The 16,162-nt window shown below is 37.0% G+C and overlaps 1 protein-coding gene and 1 non-coding gene across 3 annotated transcripts in view; one reads left to right on the top strand and one right to left on the bottom strand.

The window, feature by feature from the left end:
* Nucleotides 1-16,162, top strand: part of LOC106509227 (uncharacterized) — a 434,083-nt gene that overhangs the window by 3,015 nt on the left and 414,906 nt on the right. For both annotated transcript variants that reach the window (XR_014825647.1, XR_014825650.1), the window contains exon 2: nt 7,840-7,951. This is a non-coding gene — a transcript (uncharacterized LOC106509227). The remainder of the gene's footprint in view (nt 1-7,839; nt 7,952-16,162) is intronic.
* Nucleotides 2,020-14,695, bottom strand: NIPSNAP3A (nipsnap homolog 3A). The gene is made up of 6 exons (XM_003480559.5): nt 14,510-14,695; nt 11,306-11,516; nt 8,901-9,059; nt 6,959-7,108; nt 3,124-3,210; nt 2,020-2,968 (listed from the first exon to the last, which is right to left on the bottom strand). The coding sequence occupies exons 1-6, from the start codon at nt 14,567-14,569 to the stop codon at nt 2,892-2,894; spliced, it is 744 nt and encodes a 247-aa protein (XP_003480607.1). The 5' UTR covers nt 14,570-14,695; the 3' UTR covers nt 2,020-2,891.

The following is a 16,162-nucleotide window of genomic DNA, read 5'->3' as shown; positions in this document are numbered from 1 at the left end:
ATAACAATCTGTTAGAATTTTTGTTTTCATTAGATTAATATGCTCTACATTGATGTTTTCCATTTTATTTACAGCTAGAAGTATTTAACTTATTTTAGTAATTTTACACTGATATTTTTTCAATTTTTACATTTTTAGGCCAAAGCATTCCATTGCGTATGTGAGAATTCACAATCTGCTGCTCTTATAAGGTCAAAAACAGTGGACCAAGGAGTCCCTGCTGTGGCACAAAGGGGTTAGCGGCATCTCTTGAGTGCTGAGATGCAGGTTCAATCCCTGGCCCAGGACAAAGGCTAAGGATCCAGCATTGCTATACCTTTGGCCTAGATTGCAACTGTGGCTTGGATCTGATCCCTGGCCTGGGGAACTCCATATGCCACAGGGCAGCCAAAAGAGAAAGAAAGAGAGGAACACCGTTAGGCCATTAATTCAGTAGTTTAATTTTGGTACTGGACTTTTTTTTTTTTTTTTTTTTGCTTTTTTGGGCCAGATCAGCGGCATATGGAGGTTCCCAGGCTAGGGGTCGAATTGGAGCTATGCCACAGCCATAGCAATGCAGGATCCGAGCCATGTCTGCGACCAACACAACAACTCACCTCAACGCTGGATCCTTAACTCACTGAGGAAGGCCAGGGATAAGACCTGCGTCTCCATGGATGCTAGTCAGATTCGTTTCTGCTGAGCCATGACAGGAACTCCTCGTTCTGGACTCTTACAAACCCAGAGAAATTGGTTTTGCAATTGAATTGTCAGGCTTCTTGACTTGAAAATGATGTTCTAACTGAATAAAATAATTTTGTTTTGGAGTTTCCTTGTGGCACATTAGGTTAAGGATCTAGTGTTGTCACTGCAGCAGCTGGGGTTGCTGCTATGGCACAGTTCTGATCCCTGGCCTGGGAAATTCCATATGCTGTCGGTGCAGCCAAAAATAGTAATTTTATTTTTTGAATAAGTGTTTTTCCCTGAGCTATTCCTCAGATTCATTTGTGTTTGTATGCATGTGTGTGTTCTCCTTCACTGAGTCCTCAACTGTATCAGTGACCCCTGAGTCTCACTGACTTTCTTTCCAGCAAGAGCACGTCAGTGGACATCCTTATGTCCATCAGTATCCTCCCTGCAATGTCCTTCGTCCCAGCCATCTTTGTCCTGATTCTGATCCCGGAGCGGGTCAGCAAACAGAAGTACCTGCAGTTCATCAGCAGGGTGAAGCTTGTCTTCTACTGGCTCTCCAACTTTGTCTGGGACATGGTAGGAATCTGGTCTATGGCTGCTTTACAAACCTCTCTCAGGGCTCTGGGTTGGATGGAAGAGCTCCTGGTTATTACCAGGAAATGTTCTAGCTGGTCTCAAGACTGAAAGAGGAAAAGGCAGAGGCAGTTGTATACTTTTGTGTCGCTAAAGACGGTCCTGAGCACAGAGCTAATATCACACTAGAAAGAGAATCAGTCCACACTGGCTGCAGTTAATACCGTCACCACCTCATTCCCTGAGTGACAACTTGGCAAAGAAACTGAGGTGGAAGACTCCTAGTCAAAATTCAAATGAATGCCTCTAACATGTCTGGTAAATTGAAACCTCCAGAGTCAGGGTGTTCTCTGCCACACTAGGAACTCATGTGTCCTTTGAACTCCTGAGGACCAGGTAAAGGAGAGGTGACCATGCTTCCTGTTTTTCAGTTTTCCCATAGACAGCTAACTGATAATTTATTGTATTTGCAACATGTTAGAAACATAAAATAGCATAAGTACAGGTTACCAGGAAAGCTTAGAAGTACCAAACCTAGTTTAAGAAGGCTGGGGCATACTACTAAAACAAAAACTAAAGTGTCTTGTAGGAAAATCCTTGTATTTCTGTGACAGCACTGAAGAAATTCTCCTTGTAAGGTCGTAAGCAGGCTATTTACTTGACATAACAATGTTTACAATATAGTACATTATTACTGTCCCATTACCTTCTGGCAACACAACAACAGCTCCAGAGATAAGGATAAAAATATAAAACACAATAGAGAGAATCAGATTGTATATATAGGCTTTTATTAGGGCAAACATGTCCATATCAAAAAATAACTCATGAAAACAAACAGATGACCAAGTACCTTTGTTAAACAGTGATCCAAAATGAAGTAAAAATTAGTAAAATTAACTGTAATGACACTGCAGCATATAAACCAAGGAGTCATCAATGATTTTTAATAGCAGGACCTAACAGTATTATTTTCCAAGTAACTGATTATTAATGTAAAAACTATAATTAATAAGATGACACTGATGATATTGTACTTTTCCGTAATAAAGAAATATGCTTAATATTTTTATGAATATCAAGCCTTAAAATCTCAGAAAAACTGACATGATGAAAGGTTGATAATGTATTCAAATAACTTAAAAATATTATCACATGTATGGAAATGTAACATGATCATTTGAATATTAGAAGATGCTTTAAAAATAGAGGGCTGTCAAATGGAGTGTAAGAGATATTCTGAAACAAATAAAAAATCAAGATCTTGTAGTAATGGCAACTATTTTTTTTGGCCACACCCATGGCAAGTGGAAGTTCCCAGGCCAGGGGTTGAACCCATGTCACAGCACTGACCCAAGCCACTGCAGTGACACCACCAAATCCTTATACCACTGCACCTCAGGAGAACTCCAATAGCAACTATTTTTAATGTCTAGCAGATACTAAAATGTCAAGGGGAAAATGAATAGACTGTTTCTTGAGGTGGTGGTGACAGTGGACAGCGGTGGTTTTTAAAACTGCAAGGGACATAGCAATAGCTTACCACCTCCTTCAAATAAAAATGAGAATCTTTTAGGAAAAATCAAGCACCATTAGCAGACATATCTTGCAGCAGTTCATGAAATGCTTTGTATTTTAGTAGAAAACTATTTCAAAGGTGAAAATGATGTAGGAGTCAGAAGCATATTCTGCTGAGACCCAAGGAAGTTGACACTTTCCCGAACTGGAAAAAAAAAATTCATAAGAAGGCATATAAGGCATACAAGGTTATTCATATAAGGCATATAAGGTTTTTTTCCAAACTGGAAAAAAATTAATAAGGTGGCATATAAATCAAATCTGTTCTAAGATTAATTCGTGTCTAGAGAAATAGCTCACCAGCTGCCACGACCCTGGGATCCTCATGAGACTGATGTCTCCCGGCTGCACGGCTATCTGCACTCTCGTTCCACCAAAGAACGTGAACTGCAGGAAGAGACCACAAATAGATTGTAAAGCCTGTGCCCATTACTAAAATAAAGAATCAGCAGCTGGCAGTCCTATTCTTTAAATCAACATAGTGAGTGTCAAAAAAGTAATAATAAGTATGTTAGTGATTTCAGAGGGGTCAGAGATTTGAGAGAGAAATTTATAAATTAATTAAAGTAGTTTTGTAGATGAAGAAACAGAAAGCTAGAGAAGGGAAGTCAAGTAACACAGATTAAACACACAATCAAGACTAGACCCAAATTTCATGACTTCCTAATACATGTTATTTTATTTTAAAAAAGCAAGAGTGTAAAAAATTGTGTTTACTATTGAACAGATAGGTGATACAAAGGAAGAAAACTAAGAGTAGTATTATGTCAATCACCTAGAGAGAATGTCTACTAATATTAAGTGTATCTTCCTAAAAAATTTGAGTAAAATCACATTAGGACCTTGCTGTATATTATACTTAGTGTTAGTAGTAGATTTTAAAAAATCACAAGTGTATTTTCTATGGTAATGACATTGATTTTTAATAGCTATATGAATTCTTCCTTATGGATATAACATTTTATCCCAATCCCTTATAACTGACCAATTAAATTATTCCCCAAATTTCAATATTCTATCAAATACTGGGATACTTTTCTTGCATATAAATTTTTTATAAACTTTCTGTAATTATATGTTAACTATGTAGGAAAAATCAGATAAAGAGAAAATACGAAGCATTTTTATATAACCCAGAAATAACCACTTTTATATTTGGTGTATCCCCTTCCATAGTTATGCATACATGTTTATATTTTAACATTTATTTATTTATACACATATAAACACATATAAGAATATAAATATATATGACACATACCTATATCTATTTCTGTATTATGTAAAGGTCATACCACATTGTTTCCAAGTTTCCTTACAGTAAACAATCCTGAAATAAACTTCCTTAGAGCAGCAATATATATGTATCTATAATAATAACAATGTCAGTGACAACTAGTCCTAATATTTATTGGATACTTACTACATGCCAGACTTGGCTTTACCTTCTGTATATATTAACTCATTTAGTTTTCATAATGATCTTATGTGGTAGGTTATTATTATCATCATATTTTATGGATAAGGAAACTTGGGCACAGTGAGGTTAAGTAACTTACCCAGGGCTACAAAGTTTTAAGTGGTGGAGCTGGGATTCAACCCAGGCAGTCCGAATCTGATTATTTTCTTAATGTAAACTCCTAAATTTAAATTGAACAAACCAAGGAGTATATCATTCATATATATATTTATTAATATATAGTGTATATATTATACACTGTTCTCCAGATGTGAAGTACTGATTTATACTCAACATACTATCATACTACAGTACACTGAGAATGAATTTAAGATTAAAACGTGTATACACACATTTTCAGTAGTTTTATTTTAAATAAAAATTATATACATCCATTAAAGTAAATTAGACTTAAAAATCCTTTAATTTCATCATTCAAATATGACTGTATTTTATATCCTTTCAAATTTCTTTCTTGTATAACTAAAAAATGCATATTTCCTACAATATTGACAAAAGCAGTTGAAAAGTCAAGGCTTTTGCCAAATTACTGGGGGATAAGACTAAGCTAATAGGACCCTACACAGTACAACAGCACTTGTTTTTTCCTTGACCTAATATTATAAAAATGCCACTAAAAATGGTGTCTCATTATTATTTTATTCTGCATCTTCTTTAAGATGTATTAGTCATCTGTATCATCCATGCATAAGCTTCTGTTTTTCTTTTTGCTTTAGGATTTCATTTTATTGTTGGGAGTGCACCAAAGTTGAGTATTTGTATAATAAAATCATCAGTTGATTCTTTTTTCCTTTATAGTTTCTTCATTTGCTTTTGGTGTAGAAATGTTGTTTTTGTATGCTATTAAATAAATTTATCTATATTTTTTCAGTAATTCTATGAATTCAAGTTTTTAACTGAAATCTATAACCCATCTTGATTTTATTTTAGTATATGGTGTGAGACAGACATCTAATAATTGTTGTAAATTTTCTCCTCTTCAAGTATTTTCCAACTTGAACAAACATCTATTTTTGTATAGTTCAACTATTTTTTTTTTTTTTTTTTTACAATATATTACTAGAAGTTGAATTTCTGGGCAACCATCAGCCCAGCTTTAGAGATGTTAGGTTTGAGACGTCTGTTGGACATGAAGTGGAGAAGATGAGGCAACTGGGTATTCTGAGTCTTTCAGATATTAAAAGTCTTAGTCATCTATCCTTTCAGATAAACTTCACAAGAATTTTTTTTTTTTTAATATATATTTTTTTTCCCACTGTACAGCAAGGGGGTCAGGTTATCCTTACATGTATACATTACAATTACATTTTTTCCCCCACCCTTTCTTCTGTTGCAACATGAGTATCTAGACATAGTTCTCAATGCTATTCAGCAGGATCTCCTTGTAAATCTATTCTAAGTTGTGTCTGATAAGCCCAAGCTCCTGATCCCTCCCACTCCCTCCCCCTCCCATCAGGCAGCCACAAGTCTTTTCTCCAAGTCCTTGATTCTCTTTTCTGAGGAGATGTTCATTTGTGCTGGATATTAGATATTAGATATCCAGCACAAATGAACAAGAATTTTTTGAGTTTGCCATCAAAAAAACTTCTGTGAAATTCTGATGGGAATATCTTTCAACTTTAAATTTTAAATATCCCAAATAGATATTTTATTAAATAAATATACTGTATGTATTAATATATAGCCTATGGTATATATACTATATAGTTAGAAATGGGTAATTTTAGAGATGGGTGTTTCTAACATTTATAATAATAACTATATATTACTTTTTCACCCAGAAATAACTTCCTTACACCAAGTAATGTTGTTTAAAAAACACACACAAACAAAAGGTACAAACAGTACACACTTCCACATATAAGATAAATTGCTAAATCTTAAAAGTTGTATCACAAGGAAAAAATTTATAACTACGTAAGGTGATGAATGTTAACTTCCTATGGTAATCGTTTCACAATATAAACACATGTCAGATCATTATGTTATATACCTTAAACTTATACAATGTTATATGTCAATTACATCCTAATAAAACTGAAAAAAAAAGAAATTGATGAAAATATATTTACAGGAAAGAAAAATGATGAAAGGAATAGGTGATTTGAGGTTCTTTCCAGTTTTCAAAATTTTATCATTTTGATGTATCAAAGAAAAAGCAGTTCATTATTTGAAAAAGGTTTCATAAGGTATTATATTCTATATAAATAAGATGTAAAACAGGTTTGCTCAACCTTTAAAATCACAAAAAACAAAAGTTTGGCAATAAAAAGTGAAATATACTTAATAATGAGAAGAGAGACAAACTGGCCCAAGGAACTTAACAGCAGATCACAGATAGACTTCGCAGTCTCACAGAAGAGACGGACAGGAGTTCCTGTCGTGGCTCAGTGGTTAACGAATCCGACTAGGAACCATAAGGCTGTGGGTTCAATCCCCGGCCTTGCTCAGTGGGTTAAGGATCCGGCGTTGCCGTGAGCTGTGGTGTAGGTTGCAGATGTAGCTCTGATCTTGCGTTGCTGTGGCTCTGGTGTAGGCTGGCAGCTACAGCTCCGATGAGACCCCTAGCCTGGGAACCTCCAGATGCTGCAGAAGCGGCCCCAGAAATGGCAAAAAGACAAAAAAAAAAAAAAAAGAAGAAACAGACAACTGTACCTCTGTTGAGCATGCCATATTCTGCATGGAATACTCCAACTAATTTTGCATAGCCTTGATTGATATGAGTGTGAACTGCCCTTTTAAATGGGTCCCCCCACAGAGCTGGCCCACCAGGTTTCATCTGAAAAGTAGCCAGTTCATAAACTCCTAGAATAGAGATAAAAATAATTATTTTATAGAACACATTCAACCAATTTGTAATCCTGTCTAGTTTGGTTCCAGTGGAAGGCTAATCTACGTATATAGATTTGGAAGATTATACATGTATGCAAGCTTATGTAGACATATTTGTTAATAATTTGCACTATTTTTCTATGCTTTTATGTTTAGAAAGTCCTTATCCTAGTTTAAGGGTTGGTCGTTAAGCTTATAAAGGAACAAAGAAAAAGAGACTGGAGCTATAGGTAAAGTACTGTCTAAAATACTTTTAATCTGCGAGTTCCTGTCATGACTCAGTGGAAACGAATCTGACTAGTCTCCATGGGGACAGACATTAGATCCCTGGCCTTGCTCAGTGGGTTAAGGGTCTGGCGTTGCCGTGGGCTGTGGTGCTGATCACAGACATGGCTTAGATATGGTGTTGCTGTGGCTGTGGCGTAGGCCAGCTCCGACAGCTCCGATTTGACCCCTAGCCTGGGAACCTCCATATGCCATGGCTGTGGGCCTAAAAAGACAAATAATAATAATAATAATAATAAAATATTTTTAATCTATAAAATGTATCAATAAAATAGAATTTATAATGGAATAAGATTTTTTAGCTGCTTATGTGTACACTTTTATAAAAGAAATGTGTAAGGAAGTACTTTCCAATCTCTTGTAGTTCTGTTCTTCCCAACTTTCCACTACTTTTTGCTTTATATAATTTCTCCCTGTAGGTTTGCATTTCTACCAGGAACAGCAAGCAAACTGGATCTGAAGCAAATGTCTCAGGATTTTCGAGGGAAAACAAAGCCTAAAGAAGATGTTTTATTTTTCCTAAATATTCAGGTAAATACTTGAAAAGCATTTTATCTTCTGGGTGGAAGTATCGGGTGGGTGGAGTGAAAGAAACTAGGGAACAAGTAGATTGCAGAAGTAAAGGAAAAACATGCAAAAGTTACTGAAGAATCATGAATATAGAGGAAGAAAAGCAAGATTTGAGATTGTCTTTGAAGCCCACAGGTTCATTTAGATGATGCCAAAAGCTGTATGTTGGGGGGATCTAAGTGGATAAGGATCTAAACAGGACTTTTCAAATATCTTGTAATCTAAAATGCATTATGGAGTTAGGAATAATGGGGGAAATAAAATATAATTTAAATTAGGTTAGGCTTTTTCTAATCTGACCTTTGTTTAAAACTGGATTGAGGTAATAATTTCTTTAAGTCAGCAAGAAGTGAAATCAGGAAGGAGACAGATCTTTAGGAATTATTTTCAAACTGAGAAATAAGAAAGAGGAAGACACAAAAGTTAGACTACAGTAACAGAGCTTGACAGTTGCAATTCATTCATTCCCCCAAACAGCCAATTTCATAAGCAAATCTGTACTTCATCTCTGAGATTAGTAGTAATCTATGGAAAAATACTTTTAATATTTAGAAGTTTATATTATTTTAATTATGACAGAAAAGCATACACTATCCCTCATCTATCCACATGTGTTCTCTGCTTCCAAGGCCCAACTTCTCAATCTTTACCAACCATATCAACTTTTTCTGTAATAAAGCTAGGCTTTAAGAATCAGTAGGTATCAATTTAGAAAAATATTTCATTATTTAATGTTTATTTTTTAAGGATAAGCTAATAGTTACAATTTATTTTGTCTCAACAATCAACATATGTTCCTATATTAAGTAAGAGATTAATTTTTTTCCCAGTAGAACCTTAACTTTCATAGTTTAAAATCTTTAGTATTTTCTCCATCAAAACTCAAAGTGATTAAGAGAGAAGTGCTTACCTTCTTTTGGAGGTTTTTCTAATTTGCACCATGGCACCAGATAAGTAATTTCACTCTCCTGTTTATCAATAAGAGCCAGATTTGGAATGAGAAATTGTTCTTGCCATTCCTTATCTTTGGCCAAGGCTTTCTGAACTTCAATTCGATGAGCAAAATTGTCTATGGGAGGAAAAAGAGTAAGAAAAATGAAAGTTTTTGATTTAAAATCAAATCACCTGTACTTTTTCTGGGTTTTATTCAGTTTAGCAAATATTTGAGGCCACATAAGGACACTGTGTTATATCACTGGAGATACCAACATAAGTAAATGTGGTATCTGTCCCCAAGTTGTTCATGGTGTAAGGAGTTATAGCAATGTAAACAAGAAATGGTATCATATAGTAATGGCCTTTACAGGCCCTACCACTTAGTAGGTAGTTGTGAGATGTAGGTAAAATTCTTGAATCTTTCTGTGCATGTTTGCCTCCTGATATGAAGATTATATGAATTAATACATGAAAGGAGCTTCGAACAGTGTTTAGCATCATTTAGCATATAGTGAGTACTCAATATATGTTAACTATTCTTATTAATTTAACTGAGGCATTTAAGTCATAGTACCAGTTTAGAGAAAGAGGATTTTTCGATGTTGGTAGTGATGGTGAAGAATGGTCAGGTCATGGTACACCCTGAATTCAATTTAACATAAATGAAATTAAGATCTGCTTTTTCAGCCTCTTCTTTGTCTTTTTTAGGGCTGCACCCACCGCACATGGAAGTTCCCAGGTTAGGGGTCGAATCAAAGCTGCAGCTGCTGGCCTCTGCCACAGCAATGCCAGATCTGAGCTGCGTCTGTGACCTACGCCACAGCTCATGGCAACCCACTGAGCGAGGCCAGGCATTGAACCTGTGTCCTCATGGATACCAGTCAGATTCACTTCTGCTGAGCCACGATGGGAACTCCTCAGCCTCTCTTCTTTGAACAGAGCTTGCAAAGAAATAGTGCTGATCCTCTTACATATTGTCATCTATTCTTTTCACCCAGTACTATTTCTCTTCTGTTACCCATATGTTACCAACACAGGGGCCTAGTATACTATATTTACTATTAGGATCTTATGAGACTAACGGTAAAACAGTTTTCTGTGGATTTACTTTATGTATAAAGAATTAACACCTGTGTTAGAGCTTAAGTAAGTTATATCAGGATCTTACTCATAATCTTCTTAATGGGACATGATTCAACTTGGTACAATAAAGCATAACTTGTTTTTTAATGGGGTTAGTTCTGTTACAATAGAGAAAACCCCCAAACTATGGCCACGTTAAGTGCAGAATGAGAATTTTTCTTTTTCGTTTTTTGTCTTTCTGTCTTTTTCTAGGGCCACACCTGAGGCATATGGAGGTTCCCAGGCTAGGGGTCTAATCAGAGCTGTAGCTGCCGGCCTATACCACAGCCACAGCAATGCCAGATCGGAGCTGCGTCTGCGACCTATACCACAGCTCACAGCAACGCCAGACCCTTAACACACTGAGCAAGGCCAGGGATTGAACCTGCAACCTCATAGTTCCTAGTTGGATTCGTTTACCACTGAGCCACGACAGGAACTCCGAATTTTTCATATTAAAATACTTTATGACTATTAACTGTTGCTAAATGAAATTATTAAAAGTTCTCTGGATATCATCATGTCCTGATGTGACTTCTCAAAGATTTGACAATGAAGTAACAAACATTCCAGAGATTCCTATAGCTGTTCTTCTTCTCCTAAATGGGGGGTTTGTTGGTCAGCCTCAGTATGGGAAGTACTCTAATTCCTTTTCCTTTATCTCCCTAGACTAGTATGATGGCAGTGAATTCCTTGAAACTATGGGGGCAGAAAATAACCAAGAGTGGTCTTGAAACATAACAGAATTATTAAATCTTACAGATGGGTGAGAGCTTCAAAGTTAAAGATCATCCCCTATCAACTCCTTTTCTAAGACTCTAGATGTTTGAATGATTTCTGCTAAAACACTGATATCCAACTATGGTTTCCACATAAAGAAAAATAATTCCATGTTCCTTTATGATCCTAACCCACTTGGGTTCTTGCAATCGCTGCATTACATTTTTCATAACCAATCTTTACAAAAAGCCATTCTAAACTTTTTTCTAAAAACTAAAATTTTATGACTTGAAATGTGTGGCGCTGCATTTTCACACTATCACTTTCCATATGATGATATAAAAGTTCCAGCAATGGGCCATTACAGGTGTACCACTGGGAGTGGTAATCACTGAATTTGTTTTTTTGGTATTGCTTTTTTAAAGTTTTACTTAACCTCAAGTATTTATAGTAATGGAGATCCAAGAACTAAGTCTCATGTAATATCTAACTGAATGAAAATCTGTACTGAATACTTAAGCTGATGATGACTCATACCATACTTCCAAATATGAAACACCTTATTCAGTCTGCCTCCAAATTCTACACTCCAGTATCCAACCAATTCAGAGCGAGCTGTCCGAAGATGAATGTTTTTCTTAACATTTTCCAGGAACTCATTCATCTTTGAGGGCTTAAGATAATCGGTACGAAATTCATAGAATGTTCCATCGTATTGTCTGGGTCCTGTGGCAAAAGATGAGCATACCTGAAGAAAGATAAGGCAAATTGAAATATTTGGGGAAGAAAGTGTTTACAATATTACATTACAACCAAATCTGAGTCTAGAAACAAGGGACACTCATTAGACTTGTAATCTGTTATACGTCCCTGGGTCTCTCTCCATAAAATTTGTTTAGAGGTATGTCAATAAAGATAACTACTTTTAAATATTCTAAATATGTAGCTACTGTTTTCTAGCAGGGGGTACACCTTTAGTCACTTTTTCATGAGAAGTTGATCATAAGATGGCACTGGGGCAATTCTTGACCAAAAGCCTATGATTAGGATCCTAATAAATTTTACAAAAAGTTTATTATCTCTTATTTAGCCACTATTCCATCTTTAGTGAATAGTATATGTATTAGAGTCAAGCATTAAAAACAGTTTTGTAAAATTTTGAGATACTTTGGCTGGCATGATGAAAATGTGTGTTTATTAGCAGAAGATTCTTTCTTTTTTTTTCTTAGGTTTTTAGGTTTTTAAAGAAACGGACATTGCTGGTCAGAGCCAAGTATTTTCTAAATCTAATCAAGCAGACCACTGTTCAAAAATAGGAAAGGAGTATAACTATTATAATAGGAAACTATGACCCAACCAGTTGTGATACAGTGATAGCCTGTGTAAATGCTAGAAAAAGGAAAAAGTATTAAGTCAGAATTGTCTGAAAAATTCTTAGGTTTTAATTACAGATGCCATCTGAAGAAGGGCATTTAATCCACCCAATCCTAGCTGGCTGATGAGAGTATCCCTGAAGAACCATTAGTTAATTTTTGCAATAGTCATTTGCTCACAATTTGAATTTCTAATTTGGTTCTCCAATTTGCTTCTTAACTTTCAGTAGGAAATGCTTTGCCATATATTATCCTTTGTGTAGGAATATATGTTTCTGTGTGTGCATATATATATATATATATATATATATATATATACACACATACATGTGTATACACACATACACTGATACAGCATTCTAGTTTACATAGCCATCATACTTAAGTTTGGTTAGCCCATGCACATTTTCTGAAGCTGTTTACACTGAGTTATCTATTAAAACAGTTTTGGTACTTATAAAGCTATTGAATCTTGGCCTTATACTAACAACCTGATATGTCAAAGGAAAGCAGTAGGCTTCTTGCAGCGTTACTTTGTTTACAAAACACAATAATGTATATATTTTACTTAATTCTGTATAAGGCTTAATTATAATCATCTATCTTGAGGTCATTCCATGTCTATGATGAATTAATATTCTTATTGCCTGTCCGAGTAAGCCTGCCATCAAAAACAACTGCAGCTGCTCTCGCATCTGACATTCTTTTTGTGCCATTTGCCCAACCTTTATTAACAGAATGTTACACAACTAAAAACTGCCTAGAATTTATAGTTTAAAAATATTATAAGTAAAATATATCAGATATCAAAATGGGCCAATGGGGTACTTGTAACAATTGTTTAAGCTGTTTTTCAGAGAATTTGTATTTGGAGATCAAAATATGGGATCAGAAGCACACATTTTATTATTGTTGGCAGAAGAAATAGACAATAGGAAAGCTCAGGGAAAGGTTAACAGCAGAGGATGTGTGCGTTTGTGGGAAGATGAGGTGATTTTTGTTGCAGGGCTACTGGAACTATGCTGGGGTAGGAACCATCAATGTTTCAGGCTCCCTTAGGTCCAAATTAGCGCTTATTCTTGACAGCAGTGACTTACAGTTTGCTCCTAAGAGAATATCTGGTTGACATTTAATAACATCAAAGTTGAGAATAAAATTCTAAGGAGTAATTCTTGACCCTGTCCCAGTAGAGGGAATCAGGATGAAGACGGAGTAGGATGGACTGGGAGTCTGGGGTTAATAGATGCAAACTATTGCATGTGGAGTAGATAAGCAATGAGATCCTGTTGTATAGCACAGAGAACTATATCTAGTCATTTATGATGGAACATGATGGAGGATTATGTGAGAAAAAGAATGTATATATACATATGTGTGACTGGGTCACTGTGCTGTACAGCAGAAATTGACAGAACACTGTAAACCAACTATAATGGAAAAAAATAAAAATCATTTTAAAAAAAGTGGACAGAGGAAAAACAAACAAAAAGACTGCATTGCTAATCTTGGGGGAAGAAGCCCTTAACGGTCTCTTTAGACTTTACAAAAATCACTCTCTCGAGTAGATTAATCTCCTTATGGTGTCCTGTGAGAAAGAGGTAAAATACTAAACATCAAAAGGAAAAAAAATCTAAGTTAGATTCACAGAATAGGTCAATTCCTGACAGGTAAGGCTGAATCACAAAAATCAATTTTGTACATTTCTCATCCTGATTAAATGAATTTGTCATCATCATATTTCCTACACGATTTCTGAATCTGCCTGCCTTGGGCACCAAGAGCAGGAGACAGTGGCAGCTGGGCCGGATGCTCTGCCACCTGCCCCAGGGCCCTCTTTAAAGCTTTCTGTCTGCAAAATGCTGAGAGGTTGTGTATTTCCTTTTAAAGGTGGTGTCTGTATGGGTGTTCCGGCGCCAGCAGCTGTTTGACCTTTTACTCCTCTCTCCTTCTGTCTAGAGGGACCTGAGGCTTTTCAAAAGACAAATCGAAGAGAGGTCGTACCCCAGGGCCTGGCAAAGCCCACCGTGCGGTGATGGTAACTGCGTGGGGTGGCAAAGCCACAGCAGTTGGCGTTTCAGGAGTGTCCTAGGACCACCAGGCACCTAGGCTAGAAATGCCCCCTGTCCAAGGTTGCTTTCCAGCCGCCAGAGGCAACATTGGCAGGAGGTCTTCCCCTAACGACTCCCTTCCTCCGGCGGGCTCCACGTCCCCGCCTCGGGGATTTTAAGATTTGCGCTAGAACGTCTGCAACAGGCTGGAAGGTTTGCGAAAGTCGGCGCATGCGTGGCCCGTGCTATCCCCGCAGATGCCCCTCCCCTCCCCTTCCCTGCTCCTGGGAATGTTCTGGGCGAGTCCCAGGGGCCCATACCTGAGTAGCTAGCATCCGCGGGGACAGAATCCTAGTTAGGCCACTGCGGAGAGGAAGCATGGCGCAGCTTGCAGCTTGGAGTGCTGAGGGGGGTAGCAGCCGGTCTTCGTCCTTAAATTCCTCCTCCTATGGCTTCCGCTCTGCAAGGAACAGCGCCTGCACCAGGGGAAAACACAGGCTCGGACCAGGCTCGGCTCCTCCTCCTGCCCGGGGGTGCGGCCTGACGCCCAGCCCTAGAGGCGTCGGTGGTGGGCCGGGCCCCAGACTCGTTGGAGGTCAGCCCAGCCCTTTCCTCCCAGGCTGTTTCCCCAAACGTTCTTACCTTTCTTACCCTCAACGTCAAAAGTGACATTTGAATTAGCTGAATGCTGAGGTCTTCCTGTACCAATTCTATGGGCCCCTGAGCTCATCTCCAAAGCATTTATGCACTAAAATTTCGCGTGTAGAATGCGAGTGTGTGAGACCGTTGGGAAGGCAGCGTGCGTACGTGTGCGGCGTGCTTTGCTTTTAAATTGTAGACACGTTTGCCGCTTAAGTTTTAGTCGTTATGAGGTCCATATAGCTGAAGACCAGGGAGCCTTCGCTTTTCTAAGCGCATTCATCTTCCCCATGAAATTCACTACCTCCAGCGCGAATTTTAAGGCTCCTAATAGTTTACATCGTATTTTCCAGGAGCTCAGGGGAATGGGGGGACTGAGCTAGATAATGAAAAATTCAAAGGTGAACATACATTGTTAAATTTAAAAATCTGTAACCCCTTAAAAGCAAAACTTCTGACCTAGTCTTCCCTATACCTGAACATTGCTCACCAGAACACCCATCTTCAACTTTTTGAGCTGTTTGTTCTGTTTTCTGTGTTTTTAAGTAATGGGCATATTCTACTGTTTCTTGGTGTGTTGGTTTTTGGTTTCGATAGTGACTCCCTCTATGGAAGAAGAGGATATAAATCTATAATATAGCAGTATTCCCAAATAATTTCCTTTCCTGCATGTATGTAATAATATTTACGCTAAAAAATCAATTAATTGATTCACATTAAGTTACATTATTTACATCATGTTTACATTCTTGTCAGTAGTTACATTATTGTAAAACATTAATGTAATATTGTTTATATTATTAGGACTAGGGGATTAGTTGTGCCTTGTGCAATGACTCGAGTCGTCTGTTCAGAGGAAAGCAGGCTTTTTAAAATTTGTAATTCCAGAGGGATGAGTCATTTTTTTCTTATGATGGGCATCCATTTCTAACTAATGAAGACAAAACAAAGCATCATCTGTACCCAGCCTGGATCTTTATGTTTAAATTTATTTTCTTAGACTTTCACTCCTTGGAATTAATAATTTATTCTCTCATTCAACCCATATCAATTAAATTCCTTCTGTGCTTCAGGCACTTTTCCAAAAACTGGGGTGGCAGAAGTGAATAAATGACAAAGTTTTTTTCCCTTGGAACTTCCATGTTAGGGGAAACAGTTAAACAATTGAAGAAAAAATATATCTGGGATTATACATGGGGAAAAAAGTAGGATATGGAGAAAAGAAAGTTCTGGAGGGAGGTGCCACAGTGGGGAACTCTTCTTTCTCTGGAACTTCTAGCTATTTCCCACTAGCCATCTTCTCCCACTCCACCTTTTTAAACAATTAACAGTAG

Source organism: Sus scrofa, chromosome 1, assembly GCF_054392235.1.
Source record: "Sus scrofa isolate SSC_HxYL_T2T_F1_AM1 chromosome 1, Sscrofa_HxYL_maternal_Yorkshire_Landrace_v2.0, whole genome shotgun sequence".
Taxonomy (NCBI): domain Eukaryota; kingdom Metazoa; phylum Chordata; class Mammalia; order Artiodactyla; family Suidae; genus Sus; species Sus scrofa.
The sequence above is the reverse complement of the archived record's forward strand: the minus strand, read 5'-3'. Positions and strand labels throughout refer to the sequence as shown.